The sequence below is a fragment of the Simochromis diagramma genome, unplaced genomic scaffold, assembly GCF_900408965.1.
Source record: "Simochromis diagramma unplaced genomic scaffold, fSimDia1.1 OVJJ01000656.1, whole genome shotgun sequence".
NCBI lineage: Eukaryota > Metazoa > Chordata > Actinopteri > Cichliformes > Cichlidae > Simochromis > Simochromis diagramma.
The window spans coordinates 2,551,172-2,574,946 of record NW_024387038.1 but is presented as its reverse complement, the minus strand read 5'-3'; the positions used below and the strand labels follow the sequence as shown (position 1 = coordinate 2,574,946).

Here is a 23,775-nt window from a genome sequence, read left to right as displayed (position 1 = left end):
CCACTGGATCCTCAAAGTTTCATAACATCAGAGATGAGGGAGAAGAAAAACTTTAGGGGAAGAGAGATTTTTAAAACTTTATTTTGGAACAAAGATTTTATGGGATTTTTCAGGTTTATCAGATTCTGCTGTTTTCCACTACATGCAGCATGAGCATTTAAACGTATCTATTAATTTACATAATGCTACAAAAGATTTGCTTCTGGAAACACTTCATGCAGTGCTGTGGAAATTTAATAGCAATAATCTGAAGTAATCATTTCCTGTATGACTTTATCAGCCTTTCCTGTTGTAGTAGAGGGATTTTGGCCCACTCTTCTTTATAGCCATGCTTCAGTTCATTGAGGTCTGGACTTTGACTGGGTCACTGCATAATCGTGTAGTCCTGTAGAAAACCTTCATTTTCACATCACAGTATGTATCCTGTTATACAAAGCAGGAAGCCTTAAACCTGAGCTGTGATCAGTTCTTTATTGGGATCCAAGATGTGATGTGAATGAGTTTTTCACTGCAAAACCAAAGCAGTACAAGCCAGGCCATAAAAACTGGTTTGTGGAGACATGAGTTACAGTGGATAGACAGCATGCTGAAAGTTGATCACCAGGCCATGTCACAACTTTAAATCATAATGACAGCTGAATTTAATTCAGTTGCATCAGTTTCACCAAGGGCTTTGTTACATTACTACTTTTAACAACAACAACAAAAAAAAGGAAGTACTACTTATGGGACAACTCAAAATGTCTTTTTGTTTTTGAGAACTTTAGTTTTAACATACAAGAAAAAAAAAAATACACTTAAAACATGATACATATTTTTTCCTCTCTCCTTTTTTTTTTTTTTTTTTTTTTAAAACTGAGGTCACAACTGTCACGTCACAGGTTCTTTCCTTTACAAATAACCCACGTTCGGCCCCACGGAGTATAAAAAAGGTTTATAAATACAAAGAAATGTAACACTGTGACCTATTTACAGATCTGCATAAAACTGCTACAAATGCTTCAAAATCCAGCAAAGAGAGAAAACGAGAAAGCTTGGTCCTTGGGCTTTCAGTCTGCTTCACTCGCTCTGAGGCTTGTAGCTGACGGAGGCAGCGATCTGACTTTTAACGTTTTGCTTTTTGCCGTTGACGATGAGCAGCAGAGGAGAGTCCACTCGTATACTTCTAAAATCAAGTGACTGGTAGAGAGGACAGGAGAAGGTCACATACTCAGTCAGACGTTATTGCGTTGATTGTAAACAGCATTCATTAATGCAACACTTACCTTATCTTTATGGGTTATACTGTGTCGTTTAACTTGAGGTTCAGGAATGACTACAGAATCTCCTATTAGGACGCCCCAGCTATCTGCTGTGTTGTAAACCATCACCACTATACAAGTCTCCTCACTGTCCACCATGCCAAACGTACTGGAGGAAAAATAAAAAAGAAGATTGTAAGATTTTACATTGCTTCACTTTTACAGCCAGAGTCAAGCTGCACGTGCATTAAAGGACCATTACTGTTAAATAAGATTCTCTTACAAGGCCATGCGACCCTCAGAGGCCAGGCTGAACACCACCTTCCCCAGAGCGGCCACCCCAGCATTGTGGCCATGTGTCAGGGAGGAAAGTGTCCGGGGCTCCAGGCTGCCCACACGGCCTGCCGGGGAGCGAAACTGAGGAGACGAGCAGGGGCCCAAAGCAGACGTGTTGAGGTTCGACAGCATCGTCCGTAACCGGCGGGCTTTCACCTTCCCCTGAACACACAAGGCAGACTGAAGCTTAAGGGAAAAAACTAGAGTCAAATGTGCTCTTTGCTGCCATCATGTGGTAAAAAACTGACTTGTATGTCACTCTGATAAGCATTTATAACAGTGGAAGCAAACAGGCTCAAAGGTCATGTGCTACTCATACACATAACTACGACTAACAATAAAGACAACGTGTGTAATAAAAAGATGATGACATTAAAGAAATTATGTGATCTTAAAATACTTGAATTACGTTTAAGCACTTCAGTTAACTCTACTCTTCTTTTCTTTTTTTAAATCCGTCCTTGACTCAATGACATGATTTCTGCAGCCATTATTTTGTGTCAGGAGTCAAGAGCTACAGCATTTAGATTACCCTTTTACTCTAGACAGATATCACTTTGCCGCCACTGATTACATGTCAATCATTAACATTTTGGAGTATTTCTGGGTATTTTACAGCATCAGTGTGTCAGAGCTTACTTAGTCATTGATAATATTAAATCTGATGGTGGCTGATAAACCACCTTGGAGACTCTTAGCCCGACCAAATCACAGCATGATTTTCACCGACTTCTTTTCTGTACGTTTTTGTAACAGGACATAAACAGTATGCCGGTACTTTTGTAAAGAGTCTCCTACCTTGTTCTGTAAGAGTTCGGTGACTTTCTCCAAATATTCCAGCAGCTGCTTCTCTCTCTCTGGTGGCTCCTTCCAGCCGGGGTCGAGCTCGGCGGCTCGACTGTAGCCGGCGAGCGCAGACCCGTACATCTCCTCGTACTGGAACAGTGTGGATCTGTTGAAATGCAGCTCTGGGTAACAAGAGGCAGCTCGATCCACCGTCTCCTACACGGGAGGAAAACGGGAATAAAATACAGATGCGCATGTTGATTATTTATTTACGGTATTCATTTTATTATTTATCGGTATTCCCTCTGGTGTGTATCCGTTTAAGTCTGTACTCACAGATTGTGTGTAGGCACTTAGAGCTTGTTGAGATAGCTGTGGATTCTGTCCACAAGTGAAAAACAGCGACACGTAGGCATTTCCCAGGATATCTGTAGAAACAAAGGCAGAACGACATGAATTAATGCCCCAACAGTCTTTAGCATCTCTAACAAAGAGCACCGTCTGTCTTCACTCTACTCACACCAGGACGTCCCATCCTTCACGTCCAGCTGCACGGCCTGCCGGGCCATGTCCACGCTTTCCAGCACCTGCTTGCCGTGAGCGTCGTTGTCAGCCGCGGGCAGCTGCCTCAGCACCATGGACAAGTTACGAAGAGACACTTTGTTCTTGCTCTACAGAGGTGGAAAACAAAACATACTAACATGAATGAATCCTAACAGAAAGGATAGGAGATGTTATCTGGATTAATGCTCAGAAATAGCTTTTCAATTCACCAGATGTTGTTGCAGAACACTTCAGTGGAAGTACTGACAGGGATCGGAAAAGCAGGCATATTTCTCCCACATTGGCTGTCTGTTATATCCAGAATTGAATTAAAAATCCTGCTCCTCACAAAGTCTTGAATAATCAGGCTCTCGTCTTAAAGACCTCATAGTACCGCATCGCCCCGTTAGAGCTCTTTGCTCACAGACTGCTGGCTTACTTGTTGTTTATTAGCTTATAGTTAAGCATAGCTGAATCAGGTGACCCTGAACAATCCCTTAGTTATGCTGAAATAAGCTTAGGCTTAAACTTCCCATGATTCACTGAGCATTTCTTCTTCAATCCCTGCTTTTCACTCACAATGTGCTTATACACCACTATTGTGTCCCTCCCCTCATCCCCCACAGGTCACAGCAGATGGCTGCTCCTGCCTCAGTCTGGACCTGCCAGGGGTTTCTTCCTGTTAAAAGGGAGTTTTTTCTTCCCACTGTCACCAAGTGCTTGCTCAAAGGGGAAGCGTCTGACTGGGAGTTTTCTCTGTATTATTGCAGGGTCTTTAATATAAAGCGCCTTGAGTGATTTGGCGCTATATAAATAAAACTGAACTGAATCAACGTGACAGTTTGGCATTTTAAAAATGTGGTAGATTTGTTTTTGACAATATGGCTACATGTTTTTAGCAAACAGCATTATGTTTTTATACAGTATTAAACAGAACACAAAAGTGAAGTTATTGAATATTTTCTTTGCTTACTAAAGTATATAAAGGTCTTTTTTTGTATTACTGATTCTTGTGGTGTGAATGGACGTGTCTGAATAACTTTCCAGCTTTACCAAAATTAGCACAATTATTCATAATAAAGTTTGAATTACAAGAGATTCCCGGGATAAATTGTGGGAAAAAAATGAAGTAACCTGGTAAAAGCAGGAGTGTTTGCAGGTATGGAATGTGGGAAGACAATAAACCAAAGAGGACAAACCTTCCTTTCGCCATCATTACCTGCTGTAAGGCACCAGTGAAGCAGTTTTTGGCACCGATCAGGTCTCCTTTTTTCCAGTACTGCTCCCCTAACGTGTTCCAGCCCTCCACCAGGCCAGGCTGCAGCTTCACCGCGCGGGACAGACACTCCTCTGCTGCAGCACTGAAGTCTGGAGCCACGTTCAGACATCGTCCCTTTTGCAGCAAGAACTCGGCTTTGTGTTTAAAGGCGTCTGTTGGAAGTTGTAAACGGAGCAGTCGTGAATGAAAGCCTGCAAATTAACTCACTTTTTTTTTATTTTTTTTTATTTAAAGAGACCCTTACCTTCTTTTTCCTCCAGCTTCTTCAGCGTTTGTGCCATCTCCTCTGCTACGTCGCTGTGTTTCCGTCCTGCATCCTCCACACTGTGAGTCTCAAAATAACAATCTCTGAACTTATACAGCTCATCCACCAGCTCCTGTCGGGAGAGAAGACAAGAAACAGACATAAAAATAGATCAAAAAGACATTTCTCTCAACCACATCTGCCTGTAGTACAACACTGAGACACAACAACACATCAACAAATACTGCTGAGGAGTGAAACTACCCGAGTAACTAATAATTTAACTAGTACTAACAGTTTATACTACACTTGGGAATGTTCTGTGCAAAAGTCTGTAGCCACTGCAGATTTCTTTACACTATGTTAGAAAACAGGTGTCCAGAGATTTATTAAAATTAATAAACATATATGGAAATACAATATACAAAGGCAAAAAAAGGAGTCTTTGGGAATAGTTCTTGTGGCTTCTTTAATGACATTCAAAGCTCTTCTTTGGATGCTGGCTGCCTTTTGTTCTGTTCTCTGTGAAGATGATCCTAAACCCCTGAAGACAAACAATGGAGCCACTGCCCATCAGACTTTTTCCACATGGATCAAAATATGACGGTATTATCTGTGTTCAGAATTTCACTAATTTTGATAAGATCGTCAACATCACTGGCTCTCATCAGCACATACTAACAATGATTTGGACCAAAAAACACTGTCATATGTAAAATTTGGGTTCATCACTCCATCAGACCTGTTGCCACTGATTTTCAGTCCAGTTGTTGCGTATGTGGGCATACCGCATTTTTCCTATTTCTTAAGTACATGACTTTCAGTTACTGTTCCATCTACTATAGTTATTTTTTTAAGCCTGTCTTTTCTTCTTTTGTCCACCACTTGTTCAGTTTCCTTATTTTTCTTAAGGACACACTGCACACCATGCATGAGATATAGCATAGTTTTACGCTAATACCTCTTTGGGAATCGCCCATTTGTGCAAAAATACCGTTTTCTGTCTGTCAAGCTGTTATCTTTCGCGTTTTCCATAGATACGACTAAAGAAGTTGGAAGAAATTATGCATTTTTGTGACAAGCTGCTGGTAAAAAAGTCCCTAAAAATACAATTAAAAATTGGTTCTTTGTCAACATGTTTGTTATGTGTAGACATGACAGCATTTTCAGGCTTGGATGATTCACATTTCACTTTGGAGTCATTTAAACAAACAACAGCATTCCTATGAAAATGGTCAGGTATAAGATCTGGACTGGAAAGGAGTGAAAAAGGAGCCAATGTCAAAAGAAACACTTTGAAAGACCTCCATAAAACCTGGAAAACTATTGCTCAAGACCACTGAAAATATTAGTACAAGACTTTCGTGCGGTATTGTGTTACTGCATGTTCACTGTTAGTTTTTTCTCGTTTTCTAAGTTAACCATACTTCGGTCCTAAGTGAACGTCTGCTACACAGTACTCCCAGAGTGAAATATTGGTATTGAAAGAGTTCGTTTTTGTAACATTATAAGGCACGAACCATCGAAGGGCCTGCAGAGAACAAATCAGTACAGCTGCACTCCTCATCCTTGGTGCACTAAACCCGAGGCACCCTGACAATGTGGTGACTCAGCAAGAAGCGCACAGATCCTCATCTTTCGTGTTGCACCGTACCCGCTTCCCAGATGAGAAGCGCACAGATCAAAGCAAAGCGCGAATATCAGCCCGTTATCTGGTGGTTTAAAGCTGTGGTATGAAACATCTGTGGCCAATCTAGCTACAGAAGGGTAAGTGTGGCACTCCTGCACCTGACATAGCAGAAAACCTTAAAGCTACTACAAAAAAAATCTGTTCTTCGGCGTGACAGCTGCAGCCAGCTGTTGTTTCTGGAGACTCCAAGGAAGCAACACATGACACCGTCCTCACGGGAAGCTAGCCGGGCACAAAGGCTGGAGACAGTCGGAGCATTTGAATAAATGTGTGATTCCGCTGAGAAGAGTTACCTTCATAATCTGCAGCTCGTCTTTGTTTTCCACAGCCTCACCACTCTTCTCTTCTTCCGCCATCTTTGCGTTAGAGCATGGAACAGCAGCAAAATCTGACAGCGAGCTGGAACAAAATGCGCCAAGTTACTTAATAACTATTAGATATTAGTCTATACAGTATGTCTGCTGCCACAGAACGGTAATTTCTTTAAGGAAGCATCGCGAGTGCAGTCTGTTTCAGCACAGAGGAAACGGGCTTTTAATTTCGGCGACGCCGGAAATTGAAGTAGTCCGTACTGAAAACGAATCCGCCTGGAAAATTAACAGATGAAGTTTAACGTGATGACTGGTTTAGTTACCAACATGCCACTTTCGTAGACTGAGATATATATGTATTATATTTTACATCATATACCCTCAATCCTAAAACCACGACAAATCACTACGAAAGCGGAACGTTCAATCCCAATCAACCCGTGTGCTACCCGACACACGTTTTCGTGTTGCACCGTACCCGCTTCCCTCCAAGAGTGGACTGGATTCAACTTTTGTTTAGTTTCCCGGACACTCGGTGCTCGGTGAGGCCAGTATTGGTGTTTTTCCTTCAGCTGAGTCCATTTCGTCATGTCGGACACATGGAGCAACATCCAGGCGCACAAGAAGCAGCTGGACTCTCTGCGGGAGAGGCTGCAGCGACGACGGAAAGACCCGGCTCAGCTGTCCGCCGGTAGGTTCAGGCCGGGCAGTGCCCAGCTAACGCTGGTATTGATACCAAAGGGGTAGTTCCCCCCATATATTTAACTTTACGTATCTTAATTCAGGTCTGCAGCGCTTTGCAGCCATCTAGACTGTGTAAGCTGCCGTGTTATGGCGATATCGTTTTCCTCTGGTGCTCTAAGCGCCAAATTACAAATAGAAAAGCTTACTAGAAACAAGGAAAGAAGGGGGGAACATCCACTAACCTTTCTGTGAGTGGTTTAATTAAAGAACGTAATATAGTTATTACTATGTCTGAACTACACCTTTCAACCATATCACTGGTGTCACTGACGGTGTGGCAAGATGTAAATAAACATCAGTGGGTCCCCTCTCAGCTGAGATCAAAGTTAGTTCACTGCACACACGCCAGCCTCTCCATCCTGCCTGCACTCTCTTCTTCAAGTCTCTTGTCTTTTGCTTTGATGGTGTATTAAGTTAATTGGGGATTTTAAATCGGATTCGAAGCGCTTAACGTGTATAGGATAAAATGATTGTGTTTAGATGTGATTGAAGTGCTCGGTAAATCTTGAAAAGCACAGAAATGCGCTCCAGTCCATTCATTTAGTAGCTGATTTAATTGAGCGAATTTGCCTTTGCTGGCAAAAGGGGAACAGAGTTTTATCAAATGAAGGTGGGGTTTTACTCGGTTGTTGTTGGAAACTAACAAAATACTGTGTTCATTCTTGCTAAATGTGATGCAACAAAGACATTACTATCTATATTATTGATCAGTCAGGTATTCTGTTACAGATAACCAGTAAATTTAGCTCAGAGTATCCAGCAGTTGTAGTAATTTGCTATAAAGCTGCCTAAGCTCATTTGCTTTGATGCCATGCTGGGGATGTAGCAGTGTATATCAACAGTACAAGCGCTGGACATTTACCGATGGCAGTAATTGATATGAGCTGAAAAACTTTAAAGCAGTTCTGCTGTTTCACTGTGAAGATTTCCCTAATTCCTCAAAACAAAAAGGAGTAACAAACAACAACAAAGGATGATTCTTGTACCATTAAATTAATCAACTATTTTTATAATTACTTAACCTTTTTATCTGAAAGTTATGAAATGTTTCAGGAATTTAAAATTGGAAATATTGACAATTTTCTCTGAACTTGGTGCTTCATCTTTTGTTGTCCCCCCAGATGGTGGTGGCAGCACAGACGGCACCACAGTCAGGAGTGACAGCCCTGCCCCAGCAGCTCCGTCCACCTCGCAGGAGGAAACAGAAAAACCACCAGACCCTGAACTGGAGAAGAGGCTGCTGGGATATCTGTCTGATCTGAGTCTCACACTGCCAACAGACTCCCTTTCCATCACAAATGAACTCAACAGTGTGAGTTTTTGTCTCCGGTGCTCGTGTTATCCTTGAACTCAGTGATGTGGGTTTATTTTTGACATCTCTGTTTTGTTTGCTTCTCGTCACAGTCAGAAACAGCCGTTAGTCACGGCTGCATCCAGAGCCTGCTGCTTAAATTCTCTGCTCAGGAGCTCATCGAGGTCCGAGAGCCCACCTCGGCTCCTTCTTCTTCTACAACTTCCTCCTCCACGTCAACCCCCACGGTGGTCGTAGCTGTGGACCACACAAAACTTTGGGCTATGATTGGATCTGTAGCTGGAGCCCAGAGAACTGGAGTCAAGAGAAAAGCAGAAGACCAAATGCACAGCAAAAGGGCTGCAGGCTTCTCGCCCTCGCTTCAGAGCTCTGCTTCTCCTCCTCACTCGTCAACCACATCGCTGACGCCGGCCTCCTCCTCAGAGCCGGGGCCTTCGGCGTCAGGGAGCGGGACGGAGAAGAAGGGCAGGAGCAGTAAAAGCCAGTCGTCTCATTTGGACATGGAGATCGAAAGCCTCCTGAACCAACAGTCCACCAAGGAGCAGCAGAGCAAGAAGGTAACAGAGAGTTTTTGTTGTTGTTGTTGCTGTTTTTGTTTCTTTTGTAACTGATTAAAAATCGGCGTTTCGTTACTGCTGCAGCTATCACGTGACTCTCTTTCGCATCCAGTTAAGCCGAGAGATTCTGGAGCTGCTGAACGCCAGCACAGCCAAGGAGCAGTCCATCGTGGAAAAGTTCAGATCCCGCGGCCGAGCTCAGGTCCAAGAGTTCTGCGATCATGGGACCAAAGAAGAATGTGTTCGCGCTGGAGACACGCCTCAGCCATGCACCAAGTTACACTTTCGGTTTGTATTTGCTTCACAAAGTCTGACACTGTTACAGACAGCCCCACAGATTAAACTGCTACCAACAAAAAAACATGAAATCAAACACAGCAGACATGATAATAAACTAACAAGACTGAAAGTTTATTTCCACGACAGTCCTGGATTGTCCAAATCATGAGAATACAGGCTGCTGTGCTACAGCTAGAAAAGAGCGTATCATAAATATGGGAAATTCTAGCTCACCTGCTAAGTACATTTACCCAATAATTGCTTTGTTTTTCAAGTATAGCAAACATCCTTAAGTGTTTGAGTAATACTCTCTTTGGCCTCCAGGTGGCACTGTGATTATGCTAAATACTCTGTTTGATATAAATATGAGACACACCACGTTTTGAGAGTGTCCTGCTCATACATGTGTCTAATGTGCTGCACCAGAAGTTTTATTTTGCATCATTTTAAGTTTTCTAATGCATAAAGTTTGGAAAACTGTCCTACATAAAAAGGGGATTCTCTGCCCACTTTTATTATGTTCATGTGAGCATTTAACAGCTTAAACCTTGCATTAACCACAGACTCCGAAATGCAATTTTTTTTAACTTTGTGATGTTAACTTTATGTTTTGTCATGCAGTCGCATCATCAACAAGCACACAGACGAGAGCCTCGGCGACTGCTCCTTCCTCAACACCTGTTTCCACATGGACACCTGTAAGTACGTCCACTATGAGATCGACAGCCCCCCGGAGACCGAGGGGAACCTGCTGGGGCCCCAGGCGGGGACCACAGAGCTTGGTCTCCACGCAGGGGACGCCGACAGCAATGTGGGCAAACTCTTCCCTTCACAGGTGAGGAGGAGGATGGGGATGATTTAAAAGAAGCCTATGAGACTGGACCCATTCGTGTGTCATAATGTCTTTTAAAATCGTAAAATAGTGTGATTTATGTGCTTTGGTACTCAGTGGATCTGCTGTGATATCCGCTACCTGGACGTGTCCATCCTGGGTAAGTTCGCCGTAGTGATGGCTGACCCTCCCTGGGACATCCACATGGAGCTGCCCTACGGTACTCTGACCGATGACGAGATGAGAAAACTGAACATCCCCATCCTGCAGGATGACGGCTTCCTCTTCCTTTGGGTCACTGGCAGGTAACTAAAAAGAAGTCCAGAAATGTGGCTCAGTTAGCAGGACAGCTGACCACTTTATGTCAACATTTAACTCATAGCTGAATGTTTCATTTGATCTACAAATTAACGCCCCTCAGCCTGTTTAAGTTAAACTTCTAGAGAATAATGGCTGCTTTTTTTTCCTATGAAACGCTTTCCCTTAAGATGAGACTTCACTTAGTTTACTACAATTTAATATAAACGTTTTAAAGTCTAGATTAGATAAATAGATCGATAGATAGATAGAAGCTTGGGCAACAGACAGTCATTGACAGAATGAAAGACTGGGTAAAGAAATGGGGCATGTCGTCATTCAGCAAGGCTCTAACGAAGTAGACTTTTAGCTGGGAACAAGGTGTTTAAGTGAGCAGTGCACATATGCCCAACATTAACATGTGGCGGTGATGGGGAAAACCTGGTGGCTTAGTTTGCATTGGCTTAGCAAATAAATCTATCGAACAGGGAACTTGCACAATGCTTCTCTGTTCTCGTTAATATGACACCGGCCGCACGGTGCCAGATCTCTACAGTTTTACATTCACTCGTCATAAATGATGAGAGGCCCGGTCAGTGTTTGCGTACAGCTCTTCACTCAGCTTCAGCACGACAGGAAGCTGGCACTACTTTGTGCTGCTATTCAGGTTAATTATTTACCCAAAGAAGGTAACTACATGTCTGACAACTGATATTTCCCCCAATCCTAAACATTATTCTTAGAAATGGTATTCATACTCAACGTTCTCTTCCTGTTTCAGGGCTATGGAGCTGGGCAGAGAGTGTCTCAGCCTTTGGGGGTAAGTTTTGCCTTTCTGTCAACATCGTGTCATATTTTTCCCCTTATTTTTTTATCATTCAGCCTTTATCCTCCTCTCTCAGCTATGAGCGTGTGGATGAAATCATTTGGGTGAAAACCAACCAGCTCCAGAGAATCATCCGCACCGGCAGGACGGGTCATTGGCTGAACCACGGGAAGGAGCACTGCCTGGTAGGTTTGAACCAATCTCAGTGTTATACTGTGAGGACGGTCCCGTTGGGGTTCGGGCTCGAGGAATTTAACCTTCAGCAACTTTTTGCTTTTGTCGTTCTTAACCGTCCAGTAGCTGAAATAGCTGAACCTGTGTTGTCTCATTCTAAACGTGTTTGTCTTCAGGTTGGTGTAAAAGGAAACCCGCAGGGGTTCAACAGGGGTTTGGACTGTGATGTCATCGTGGCAGAGGTAAACAGCTGTAAATCCTCTGTTATACGTGGTGTCATTACCCATAATTCCTTCAGCCTGAGTCATGTCTGTGCGCTCTCAGGTCCGCTCCACGAGTCACAAGCCAGACGAGATCTACGGCATGATAGAGAGACTCTCACCCGGCACCAGGAAGATTGAGCTCTTTGGTCGACCCCACAATGTCCAGCCTAACTGGTAACATACCATCATGCTTTAATTTAGAGACCAGCGAGCTGCTCTACACACCTCACAATGTCTGTGTCATTTCCTGTCCAGGATAACTCTCGGGAACCAGCTGGACGGCATTCATCTGTTGGATCCCGAGGTCGTGGCTCGGTTTAAGAAACGTTATCCAGACGGCGTCATCTCCAAACCCAAAAACATCCAGTCATCATAACTGCTCACAACTCTGAAGAAGTTTGTTTTCAAACTGTTTTATTTTTTTTATACCTGTAAACATTTTTTTAATAAATATTGTCCACTAGATGCCCCGTCTCCATCTTGCCTGTGTACTTTTCACGGCTTCTCTGCACATTATCCATAATGATCGCATCGCCGGGCCTCCACACGATACCATATTATTGCTATTTTTAGTATTTTGCGATAAAACATGCAACTTATCACATTTTTTCAACAACAAATTGTGTCCTCAAAGCTAAAAGTTTGTCATCTGTTTCATCCAGTAACATAAAGTTATCTCACTTTATTTTTTTCCTGCAAAATGAGACTGTCAAGCAGACCGTCACTAAAACCTGCCATAAATGTTGCTATAAGAGCGAGCACGTCTGATATCAGTCCACAAGTTGGAAGTTATTTGCAATTTGTTTCTGATAACACTCCAATTAACTGCGATAAATCATCAAAACTCACATCTGCTGTTGTCTACACAAACAGAAATTCACATTTAACTATTAGATTTGCACTCAGTAAACTTCCTGTTCCATAGTAATATAACCAGAAAACAAACAGTAGGCAGCCAGTCGAGTTGGGCTCATGTGCCTGAGCTTATTCTGAGTTAGGAAGCAGCTTCGTTAAGGTCAGTGTCCAGTGTTGAACCGCGAGTTTGCTTAGGTGATGTTTTTTGCAGATGGTCGTGCACGAGAGGAGCCCTCTTGTTTGTAGCATTCCTGGAGTATTTGAATTTAGTTTTTAGAAAATGCCAATATTTGGTATCCTTGTGTCTTTACAACATTGTCAAGCAATATATCCCCCAGCCCAAAAAAAACACACCGGAGACATTTTGTTACAACTTATTTTATATTTGCTTAGTTTAGAATGAAGATATTTTTGACGTACTCTGGATTTGAACAAGTGATCATTAGTCTTTTTTTTTTTTTTTGATCAGCATTTAACAGTCATAGCTTTTCAATTTGGGCAAATACAGAAAGGTTTTCTTACAAAAAAAAAAAAACGTGCATTTTAAAAACACAGCCAGAGCGTCTTTTTTTCTAATTAAAAATATTGATCAGAATCAAGCAAGACTAAGAAAATACCTATCAGAAATAAGCTGCTGTGTAGCTCGGCTTATTTCATACGGTTGCCCTGTGGTGCACAACACAACTGGATTTCAGCAAGCCTTTCTGAAAGTATCAGGGCCACCGTAGATCTCACAGATGAACTATTAACTATTAACAACACTGCTGTTAAACAGGCTCAGACCTGGTCAGCAGTTAATGTCTTTTATAAAACAGCAAACCATTTTCTGTTTTATTACCTCACTTTAAACTAGCAGGGTTCTGTGTCACAGAGCAGGATTAGAAAGTTAATTCACGATGATGACTTAATGATGAGGTTTAGATAGTCACACACTTCATCACACTCAATGCTATCTTCCTCCTCTCGCTTTGTGAAACAGCCTTAATTAACTCCAGCCATGATCTAATAAGCAAATTGATCTTTTTCTACAAAGGTAGTCAAAAAAAAAAGAAATATAAAAGAAACACAGTAAAAAAAAAAACCTTCCAAACAGAAGACAAAGTAATGCACTTATTGGTAGTGAACGCTGTAAACAACTCTCTACATTGTCCTCGCCCTCATCAGTATGCCCTATTGGGCAGCGGATCTACTCGTCTGACTTCTGAGCGCAGTCTCATCCCAGTCCTTTTTCCTCTGTCCTTTGAATCTGACGAATCATTAGCAGTTGTGTGCGAGCAGCGAGGAACAAGCAGTTAAAAGACAAACTGTGGTTCTGCAACTCTGCCGCCATTCTCATTTAAAGGTGGCGTCAAAATGTGTTTGCTCTACTATCGGGCTCCAAGCATAAACCGGCGATGGAAAACTGAGTCCATTCAAGTCCTATGAAGCCCTGGGTCTTCCTCAGTAGGTGGCATCCACTGCATTGATGTTGCTGTCCAGCTGGTGTCTGAAAGAAAGCCGGGCCTTGGTGGAGAAATAGATCTGGGAACCCCGATTGATGCTTCCTGTTCCTTCGCTGTCACTCCCCCAGGATGTCGTAGAGGACAGACGTGGCTTCATCTCCTCCACAGGCACTGTATGGGTGGCAGATAGAGAGTCAAGCGGTTTGTTCTGCATTTGATTTTCTCATACAGTTGGAATATACAGGAGGTGGTGCTCACCTGGAGGGGGCGGGCACTGCCTGCTCTTGCAGCGCTCTTTGCAGCGTCTGTAGAAGGGAAAGCACTGTAACATCTTCACACCCATGACAGAGATGCCTGAGGAGAGAAAGAAGTGAAGAAAGACATAAATATAAGTGAGCTGATTGGAAAGTACGCAAGTCTTCCACGAGCTTTCTCTCAAATATGAAGTAAGCCGAGTTAAACCATCGTGACAACACTTCTTCCACAGCTCGCACTTAAGCCGCCCCATCACAGCCACAGCAGCTCTGCTGACAGTTCATCGTCTCCTCACCAGGTCACCGTTTAATGGAATTATGATGCTGCGCTTCACCAGCGCGACCGCTTAATGTAAGCTGACAGTATCACCGAATGGCACGGCGGCCCAGCAACCAACCACTCAGTCACTATTTACCACTCCATCACCACCACCCTCCGCGCCGTCTAATCCTGGAACAGGACGTCAGTGCACTACAGCAGCCAGGGCGAATGATAAGCTCTCTTTTGACAAGCAAAGACATTTTACACAGAGGTCGTCTGATGTAGGCACGTCACAGCTGACAGCCTCATATCTCATATCAGCAAAAACTTCAGTTTCTCAAATTTGCCTCTAAATCTGTTGTTTTAACTGATATTGAAGAGCAAAAATCAAACTTTCAAAAAAAACAAAAAAAAAAAAACAGCTGCTCAACCTCGACCTATCTGCAGAGCTCGACCCAGACATGTCTGTCAAATTCATGATTTCCCTGCGGACTGTCCGCCTATCTGCAGCGGGGAGATAAAGGGTCACATGACGGCACAGAGCTGTAGCTGCTTAGAAAGAAAAAAAGGTATTTATTTTAGGCTAATCAGGTTAAGAAATAGGTCAGGTGAAATAGAGCAGAGGGAGCTGATGGACGTTGACAGTTTCTATTGTAGCTGCGCAGAGAAGTGCAAGCGCTCATTCCTCACATGCCAGTCTAATAAATGTTCACATTTAACTGTTACCAAACAAAGTGGAAACTGAGGAGATATTTACTGCACTTTCAGGTAAAATACATAAAGGAATAACACCATCTAACCACTTAGCAAGATTTCCTATCAGTAATGATTACAGGAATTCTTTTGAGGTACAATTGAAGGGCAACAGTGAAGTATGGAATGAATAACTGGCATCTGCACTGGTAGATGTTTTACTTCCCTTTGGGGTCTTTACAAATTGACAAAAGCAGAAGAAGGGAAAAATTGATGTTTAAGGGTTGCACAACTGCAAATATTTGCACACAAAAAACCACAAAGTGAAGCAAAAAGAATGCAAGATGTGACACAAAGCAGGCACGATTTTCTCCGGGTGTGATGTCTTTGTAGGATCGATGATGGATGGACAGGGAGCTTCAGACTTCAGTGTCCAGAGACCTGCAGTATAATTGTTTTGTCATGGTTGGCTAAAGATGAAAAGCTGAATTTATCAATATTATTTTTTAAATGCTGAGCTTTTTTTAAATTAAATATAGTTATATATGATATCTCTTATATGATGTACACCTTTTTAAACAGTCATGCAGGGCTTAAAGTGTACATTGACATCCTCATTATGACATGAGTGCCCAACCCCACCATTCGTTTAAAGGGATACAGTAATAATCAGCTCCTTATTTGCATTTGGGGGTGTTTTTTTTATATTGGAATTAAACCTTCAGCCAGTTAGTCACAATATTTATGATCAGAGCAGGTTTGATCCTAATCCTCCCACCTCTGTCTGAAGTAAACCTCGTCACTCTGATGGGGAAACCTCTTTTAGTTTGATAATTCACTGAGCCTCACTGTTTATTCATCCCAGAGGCACGTTTAGATATCTGATCGCAAACTGTAAACTGTGATTGCAACATAAAGAAAGGCAATCCTGGGTAAATCTACAACCCCCCAAAACCCCCGCCCCGACAACTATTTACTGCTGACTGGTCGTGCTGCTTGACTCAGTGAGGCAGACGTGACAGCTCGCACATACCCACGGTCTCAGAGCTGCTACACCCCGTCACAGACAAGCCAATGGGGGAGGTATGTGTCCACTAAGTGTGAAACTCTGACACTAATTTCACAGCCACCCTGTTTCTTGACAAGTTCTCACAGTACGAGCGTTTTTTCCTCCTCTATTTCCAACCATCCGATACTCCTCCCATCTGCATTTCAGTCAGGTGTGGCTCTGAAACCTTATGCCATCTACACGCACAGTGACTCCATTATGTTTAGGTCAATTTAGAGGTTCTGGGAAATCACAGTATAGCACGGGAACAGGGACAGTACAGAGTTTGAACCAGTTTCATACACACACACACAAACGCGCACACAATATGAAGGGCTGGTCAGTAGTGAGGAATTTTGGGCACAGATCTTGGTTGGCTGTGGGGGTCTGGCAGCACACAGTAGGCCTGGGAGCATGAAAAAGAAAAACAACCTCAGATGGCACACACAGACACACACACATAGAAGGGAGGGGGCAAGAGGAAAAGCACTTAAGGCAAAGGACAAAATAAAGAAGGCTGAGGATGGGATGAGAAAGAGCAGAAAAGGAAGACGACTAAGAAAAACATCATCATAAATTATTTTTAAAAAAGGCTTACAGTCACAAAAGGAGGATAGGAGTAATGAGGAAAAGTGGGGAAAGGGTTTGTGACTGTTAGGATCCCATGCCTGTTTGTCACAGCGGAGAGTTCAGCCTGCAGGCAGCTTATGTGGTTAACATGCCGCTCCCAAATAATGCAGTTTTACTTGTTCAATTAGCGCCGCTTTGCTGGTGAAGCTGAAGGTTGCGCAATCCCTCCGAGAAACATTAGCGAGCGGCTTCTGGCTCACGATCTATGCCAGTATTGTGTCACATCATTTAAAGCACATGTCTGTGCATGTGCGTGTGAGTGTGTGTCGTTGACGAAACCTAACAGAATAATTATGAAACTTAAGCTAAATTAAATCTGATCCCTTCATATATTTTGTACCCTCCACAAATGCCACCGATCCTCTCTGTCTGCACTCTTCAAAGCACATATTCATGCAGGAACATGATAACGATCTTCCCACACTTCCACTCAGCTGGGACTGGGCCTGACCTTTTCCAGTCAGTCCCAGGAGTTTTATTTAAGAAAAAATAAAAATAAAAGTTAAAAAGGCCAGTCTGCCTGCCACAAAGCTCCATACAGACTTTCCAGACTGGATGACGCACACACTATGTGCACGTCTACCTGCAGATGTCTCTGTGTGCATTAGTAGCAGCATGCAGTCAGCTTTTATTCATATTCATCAGAGATGGAAGATAAAACAGCTTTTAGAACATCTTTCCTTGAATATTCAAAGAAAAGTGATAGGCCCGCTCATTTTAAACCCCTACTTCTCTCTGTATTCACGAGACAAGTTGTTTTTAACTCCACAGAAATCTGTCAGCTATTCAGCTGCTCATAAATCAAACAAAGGAATGTAAAGATGCTCAAATTAATCTCATCCAGATGGATTTGAGCATGGGTGTTACCACTATAAAATATCAATTTGTGAAATTTCTTCCAGATATTCCACATTTAAAAACGTATGTTGTGTTTTTGCAAAGTGGAAGCATTTTAGAGCCACAGCAACTCAGCCAGGGAGTGTCAAACCACGTAAAGTTACAAAGTGAGGTCAACGAACTTCCAAAACTTTCTCTGGCATTAACATCAGCACTAAACTATCAGCTGGGAGCTTCATGGGTTTCTATGCCTGAGCGGCTCCTGTTGAAAAGTGCAGTGGGCCATATTTGAACTAATTCTTAAAGACTGCAAAATATATTTTTCATAAAATTAACTTACATGATTACACCAAATAGATGGAAAATCTCATGTCACGTCAACATGCTAGCCAGCTAATAACTCAACTTGTTTTATTTCAGTGTCTAGATGAGACGCTGATGCTGCACCTTTATGAAACAAGTCCTCTTTTTGATGTAACATTTATGTAACTGTTGAACTATATTTCAAATAAGAGTTTTTTTCTTACACAAAAAAGAAATCTTTGATGATTTCTGTTTTTAATTTTTAACATGTTTTATGGCTGTTTATTTTTGCCACTACAATAAAGAAATAAAATAGCCAAAATGTCGGATTGTTATCTCAATTTTTTTGACTTAGTAACTCAAACTTCTAAGAAAATAACAAAAAAAATAAAGATAATAACTTGATACTCTAAGTTAAGTTGAAATTTGTAACAAATCCGGTGTTGTAAACAATCTTCCACTTACATGCTAGCACTTGTACAACGAGAAACGTCTTTTCATTACTGGTTTATGCTTTTTATGAATCATAAACAACTTTCACGACACTTAACGCTTTCCCATGCCTGAACTTGTTATTTAAAGAAGTTCCCTAACCGGATTGTTAAATCTCCTTGTGCCTATGCTACAGGTACAGAGTGTGTGAGGTGGAGTCCTGTGCGCGCGTACAGGTGGAAGTTTGAATGAAATGCTCGGACTACGCCAGACGGACTAATCTGAGCTTTCATCTGGAGCACTGCGCGCATCACTCGTGTCTCTGTCTCCTTGAACAACTTTAAGCTGTGCGAAAGGGGCGGTGGCGTTTCCTCCTTGTCTAGGCTATTGAAATGTGTTAAAGTTGGTAGCATGAGGTTAAACATGCTTATAAATCGCATTATTGGACCATAAATCTTGCTGCTAATTAACGCAGAAGAAAGATAAGAAGAATAATCGGTGACTTATTCACGCGTAAATAATCGAGTGTGACAGGCTGTTGTCAGTAATAGTGTCTTCCATGCGTTGGCCAGACAGTGTCATAATCAGGCACCCTCCCACAAACACACACCTCCTCTTCTCACACTTAAGCTGTTTGATAAGAGAAGATCACATACGAGGTTATCTATTTATTCGAACAATAAATCATGACCTACGTGAAGCTTTAACAGAACATTTAAAAAACCCCGAGATGCACTCAAGCAAGTTTTTACAATACAACTTGATACAGCCTTTCAGTCATGGTTGAATTGAGGGTTAGTTTGATTACTTACCCGATTAAATAGTGGATACTGCTGATTTTCTTCTCGCTGTCTATTCACTCTTTATCTGCGTCCCCTCATTAAAATGTGCTTCACTCTGTGTCCTTGCTGCGCTGCCTCGTCCTGCCTGAGATCCGCGTCCTTATTGGCACCGTGGAGAGGTTTCAGTGGCGCGCAGTCGCCGCACTTTAAATAGCTAATCCCCGGAGCATGCTGAATGGACACGCCTGCTTTCTCTCACCCTCCCTCCTTTCTTGTGCGTTCCTCCTGTACACTCTCCCTCCCGGCTAACCCCTCCTTAATGCACGTACTGTAGGCTTGTGCAGTGCTTCCTGCGTATGTCGCTTTGTTGTGCCTCCATCTGCACGTGTTGATGTGGATAAAGCATAAATAGCCGCTTGTGTAGGAAGAACGAAATAACAGGTGCAAAATGACAAGTGAGTTAAGATGATTTTGACTCTCTCAAACTATCATCATGATGTGATCCTTGATATCGTTTGACATCCGGGAGTCAGGTTTTTCTATTTATTCTATACTGATCCATAGAGAGAGCATCACCGCTTTTCTTTCTTTATTTATATTTTGTACGGTTATGTTTTGTTACCATCACCATACTGTAGCCAACCCATGTTGTTGCACAAAATGACATTTCCTTTAATATTAGGTCTATGTAAACAAGGCATGAGATTTATGGTTCTCTGATTGGGGCTGGGGATCCTAAAAGTCCTGGACTGTTAGTTGACTTCTGTGCATATTTACATTGCCAACAAATGATGTTGATCACTTGCACCAGCGTTATCATTGAAAAACTAAAATTTCCAACAGATAGTGAGAAATCACTTATGTCGGGGTCCTTGTGTAAGGGGTACCTGGCTCCAGAAGGCTTAAAATCATTGCAAACCATAAAAAAATTGATTCACCTTAAGTCACACTTAGTTTCCTACTCAAGATGAAACTGATTATTTATGCCAAAACAAAACGTCAGCTTCAGCTTCAGAACACATCTTGCTATTGGCTCATTTTTCACACGCCTACAGTCGGTTTTTCTTTCTGTACCTTCTACAATCTATAATCTAATGGCAGGAATCACGCCTCTTTGTTCATGCCCCCAAAACATTCACAATATATAATGTTAAGGTCTTCCCGAGAGTCTGCACAGTAATAAAGACCGTGGATTTTGCCCTTTAGATACAGGTAAATAGTGATTTCAGGGAATAAAGGCTTGGCCAGATGTTTATACCTCGTCACCAGTCCAAATGAGTCACGTGGAGTCAGTTGCAGCCAGCTCAGATTTTGTTGCACACATTTAAAGTCTGTGCCAGCACAAGCAGCTAAAAATGATTTTTATATAACTTTGCAAACAGTTTTGTTGTCACTCCTGAACAAGAACGACCAGCTGTATATCAGGTAGGAACAAATGGACAACGCGAATCTCGCTACATGCTTTTTTTCCTGGCTTCTATTTAAGGCTTATCAAAGGCAGTGCTCTGGCTGCAGTGATTTGGAAATTTACCCAGATGAGTTCTTAGAGTGAGTCTGAGCCCGCTGCCCAGAAATCACCCAGGAAGTAGTTAGTGAAACAAGAGGCATGCTTTCTAAAACTTGTTCTTCCACTGTGAATGAGGAATTACACATAATTCAACTTTGTTCAGTACAATGCCTTAATAGTTCATTAGAGGACTATAAATTACGTTGTTTTTTACTGGAAATCACGCAGTTATTTTGAAGAGCATTTCTATTTTCATATAAACCTTTAGGTCACCTTAGTGGGACTTCAACCTTAACATCATCTGCTACATTGAGCTGAAACCACCAGAGGTTTCTAATGGTTAAGTGGGTTTTCAACACTGTTTTCAACACTTTCCAATTGTTTTCTTACTCTTATTTTAGAGCACTGATTGTCAAAACAGCTCTTAAAGACAAAAACCTGGAATGGATTGGAGACTTAAATGAGCCAAATCTGTATTTTGGGTTGACAGTGAAGCTGCTCTTTAACAGTCTGTCTCCATGAGTTAAAGTCTGCGTTGTGGTCTTAATGGCAGCTGCACACTCACGCTTACAGATTTACACCTGTGGATGTGGGTGAAGGACAGACGTGCCACAGTGGGACATTCTCTCTAATTTTAAATCTGCCCTGTGAATGATTAACAGCAGGTCAGCAGACCAGAACTATCATGTTAAATCAGACATGCTTAAACAGATGTATCAGCCAGGCAAGTATTTGCTCTGATTTGCTGTTCTTAGTGGAGTTAATGACATTTTAATAGCTTAAAAACTCCATTTCCTTTTTTTGTTCAGCAGATTCTAAACTTGCACCGAAGTGATCCCTCTGCAATGTCACCTCTGTGCGTTCACACACTCTTTCCTATCCTTGTAAGGTGACAAGTGTCCCTGCCAGTCTGCTGGTGGCCTGAATATGATTACGAGGCAACAGTGTGTCGCTTCCTGTGAGTCCACGAGCAGCTTCAGATGTCAGGAGCTAAACCACACCCACTGTCCCACTGGCCTCAAGTACTTTTATGATATCAGGCCCTGTCATCTGAGAGGGGGGGGGGGGGTTACCTGAGGAGCAAGACGAAGCACTGTCGTACTATTGACACAACCAGTGGCTGAAAGGAGGACGTGAATGGAAAGGGCGACGACAGAAGTGTGCGTAAAAGCCTTCTAATCAGCAAAGGGGAAAATCCTCATGCTGCAGAGATGCATCCTGTTGTGCAGGCGACTGTGGAAAACAGCACTTCAGCTCTCTTGATGCGCAATCTTTTTCCTGGGCTAAATGGGTCATTTCAAGTGTTACTGTATACAACAGGATGTTGATTTTGTAAATGGTGATCTCCTTAGAGTCAAAAAGAAGGATAAATAAGATTATGCCTCACCACAGAAAGAAGTCTCTTTGGTCAACCTAATTTTGCACCCCTAGTGTCTGCAAAGCTGTTGTTACTGGAAAACAATGAGTGTCATTCAGTATTTCCTCTAGTTGAGTGAAAATATAAGAAAAACATTCATGCTTGCTTGAATTATACAGTTATGTCCTGTTTTTTTTAATCCTTTTTTTTTGCCCCAGAGTGTAAAGTCGTGTGAAGACCAAAGTTTTCACATGAATCAGCACAGTTTGGTGAAAAACTAAGTCCAACCTGCTTCCAAAGGAATCAAGACGGTACTTGTAAGCTAGGTGTTGCTATTTATCATCAGGAAGTTTGACTATTTCCATAAAAGCTAAAGTTTGGAGAGTTTTCTTGTTTGAAGCATTTTGCATTAATGCAATAGCGCAAAAGTCCCAGCAATTATATCCCAAGGTCAAAGCATGCAGTCCTCTGAGAAACTGCAAAAGAACTCTACAGCCCTCAGTTAGCATGTTACATGTTTGTGACAGTGCAATTAGAAAAGTACTGAACAACGATGGTTTGTTTGGATACGCCGTCAGAAGAAAGCGTCTTCTCTCTATGTCTGTGAAGCTTTTCAGTCATCCAGGTCATCGTAGTCTAAGGAGCTTGGAAAGAAAGGCGTCTGAAAAATCACCAGACTGCTGCAGCAATGTCCTTTGGTCAGATGGGACCAAAGTGGAGATGTTGGAGCATAATGCACAGCACCATGTTTGGTAAAATCCGAACACAGGAGTCATTGAATCGACACTAGAGTCAAACGTGAGGTCGACAGCTAAGCCTCGACCTAAATTGGCTCATGCAACAGGTGAATCATCACAAGGACAACGGAACAGAATGACTGAAAAAGAAAAGAATCGAGGTGCTGCAAGGCCTCAAAGTCCAGACTCAAATGCTGCGGTGGGACCTTAAGAGAGCTGTGCGTGTATAAATGCTTGATAAGCTCAGTGAACTGAAGCAATGCTGCAAAGAAAAGCGGGCCATTTAGTGTGATAAAGTGACACAGAAAATGATTATTGCAAGTCATGGGTGCTAAAGGTGGTTCAAGGGAAACTACTGAGTCATAGGGTGCACTTAGTTTTTTACAGAACTGCACAGAGTTTTTCACATAATTGTGCATGACTGGATAAGTATTTAATTTAAAAGGCTTAGAGAGCATTGTCTTGTTTCAAAAGTACTGTTCAAAGTATCAAATGGAAAAAGGAAAAACTTTAAAATACAAGCAGATATTTTTTTAATTGCATGATTATAATAGAAGGATCAATATCTATGTCATTAGTCACTGCAATCTATGGACAAGTGCTGCAAATTACCTATAAACGTACTTATACGTCAGTTACTCTTGACCCTCGTGCAGAAAAGCCTCACGTCCGGTTGTGTTGTTGATTTGTATTACCGTACTTCTCCTTCTATTATGCTGTTAGAGGAGGTCATGGAGCAGAGAAGGGAGGTTTAATAGAGTTGTTGGAGGAGGAGGACAGGCTGTGTGTGTCAGTGTGTGTATAATGACATTAGCATCTAGGATAATGTCTTTCTGCAGACAAATCCAGGGCAGATAAGATGTGCAAAGCCACTGTGTTTGTTTTCATCACTGATTGTTGTGAGAATTTTGAACACTAACTA

The 23,775-nt window shown here is 42.2% G+C and overlaps 2 protein-coding genes across 2 annotated transcripts; one reads left to right on the top strand and one right to left on the bottom strand.

The window, feature by feature from the left end:
• Window positions 1–832: 832 nt before the first annotated feature.
• On the bottom strand, window positions 833–6,610 carry ttc5 (tetratricopeptide repeat domain 5). Its single transcript, XM_040043501.1, has 9 exons — window positions 6,413–6,610; window positions 4,430–4,562; window positions 4,126–4,337; window positions 2,884–3,034; window positions 2,700–2,791; window positions 2,376–2,579; window positions 1,525–1,739; window positions 1,266–1,410; window positions 833–1,179 (listed from the first exon to the last, which is right to left on the bottom strand). Exons 1-9 carry the CDS (start codon window positions 6,473–6,475, stop codon window positions 1,060–1,062), a joined length of 1,335 nt encoding a protein of 444 aa, XP_039899435.1. The 5' UTR covers window positions 6,476–6,610; the 3' UTR covers window positions 833–1,059.
• Window positions 6,611–6,739: 129 nt separating this feature from the next.
• On the top strand, window positions 6,740–13,649 carry mettl3 (methyltransferase like 3). Its single transcript, XM_040043500.1, has 11 exons — window positions 6,740–7,121; window positions 8,296–8,486; window positions 8,579–9,043; window positions 9,156–9,331; window positions 9,944–10,157; window positions 10,272–10,459; window positions 11,233–11,271; window positions 11,354–11,462; window positions 11,628–11,693; window positions 11,776–11,888; window positions 11,970–13,649. The coding sequence occupies exons 1-11, from the start codon at window positions 7,019–7,021 to the stop codon at window positions 12,088–12,090; spliced, it is 1,785 nt and encodes a 594-aa protein (XP_039899434.1). The 5' UTR covers window positions 6,740–7,018; the 3' UTR covers window positions 12,091–13,649.
• Window positions 13,650–23,775: the final 10,126 nt, after the last annotated feature.

Excerpts from the sequence above, each read along its gene's own strand:
- ttc5 (XM_040043501.1), bottom strand. The coding sequence starts at position 6,475 with ATGGCGGAAGAAGAGAAGAGTGGTGAGGCTGTGGAAAACAAAGACGAG. Across the intron at positions 4,563-6,412 it reads ACGAGCTGCAGATTATGAAG|GAGCTGGTGGATGAGCTGTA; the intron begins GTAACTCTTCTC and ends CTCTCCCGACAG. Across the intron at positions 4,338-4,429 it reads GAAGCTGGAGGAAAAAGAAG|ACGCCTTTAAACACAAAGCC; the intron begins GTAAGGGTCTCT and ends AACTTCCAACAG.
- mettl3 (XM_040043500.1), top strand. The coding sequence starts at position 7,019 with ATGTCGGACACATGGAGCAACATCCAGGCGCACAAGAAGCAGCTGGAC. Across the intron at positions 11,272-11,353 it reads GAGTGTCTCAGCCTTTGGGG|CTATGAGCGTGTGGATGAAA; the intron begins GTAAGTTTTGCC and ends CTCCTCTCTCAG. Across the intron at positions 11,463-11,627 it reads ACGGGAAGGAGCACTGCCTG|GTTGGTGTAAAAGGAAACCC; the intron begins GTAGGTTTGAAC and ends GTTTGTCTTCAG.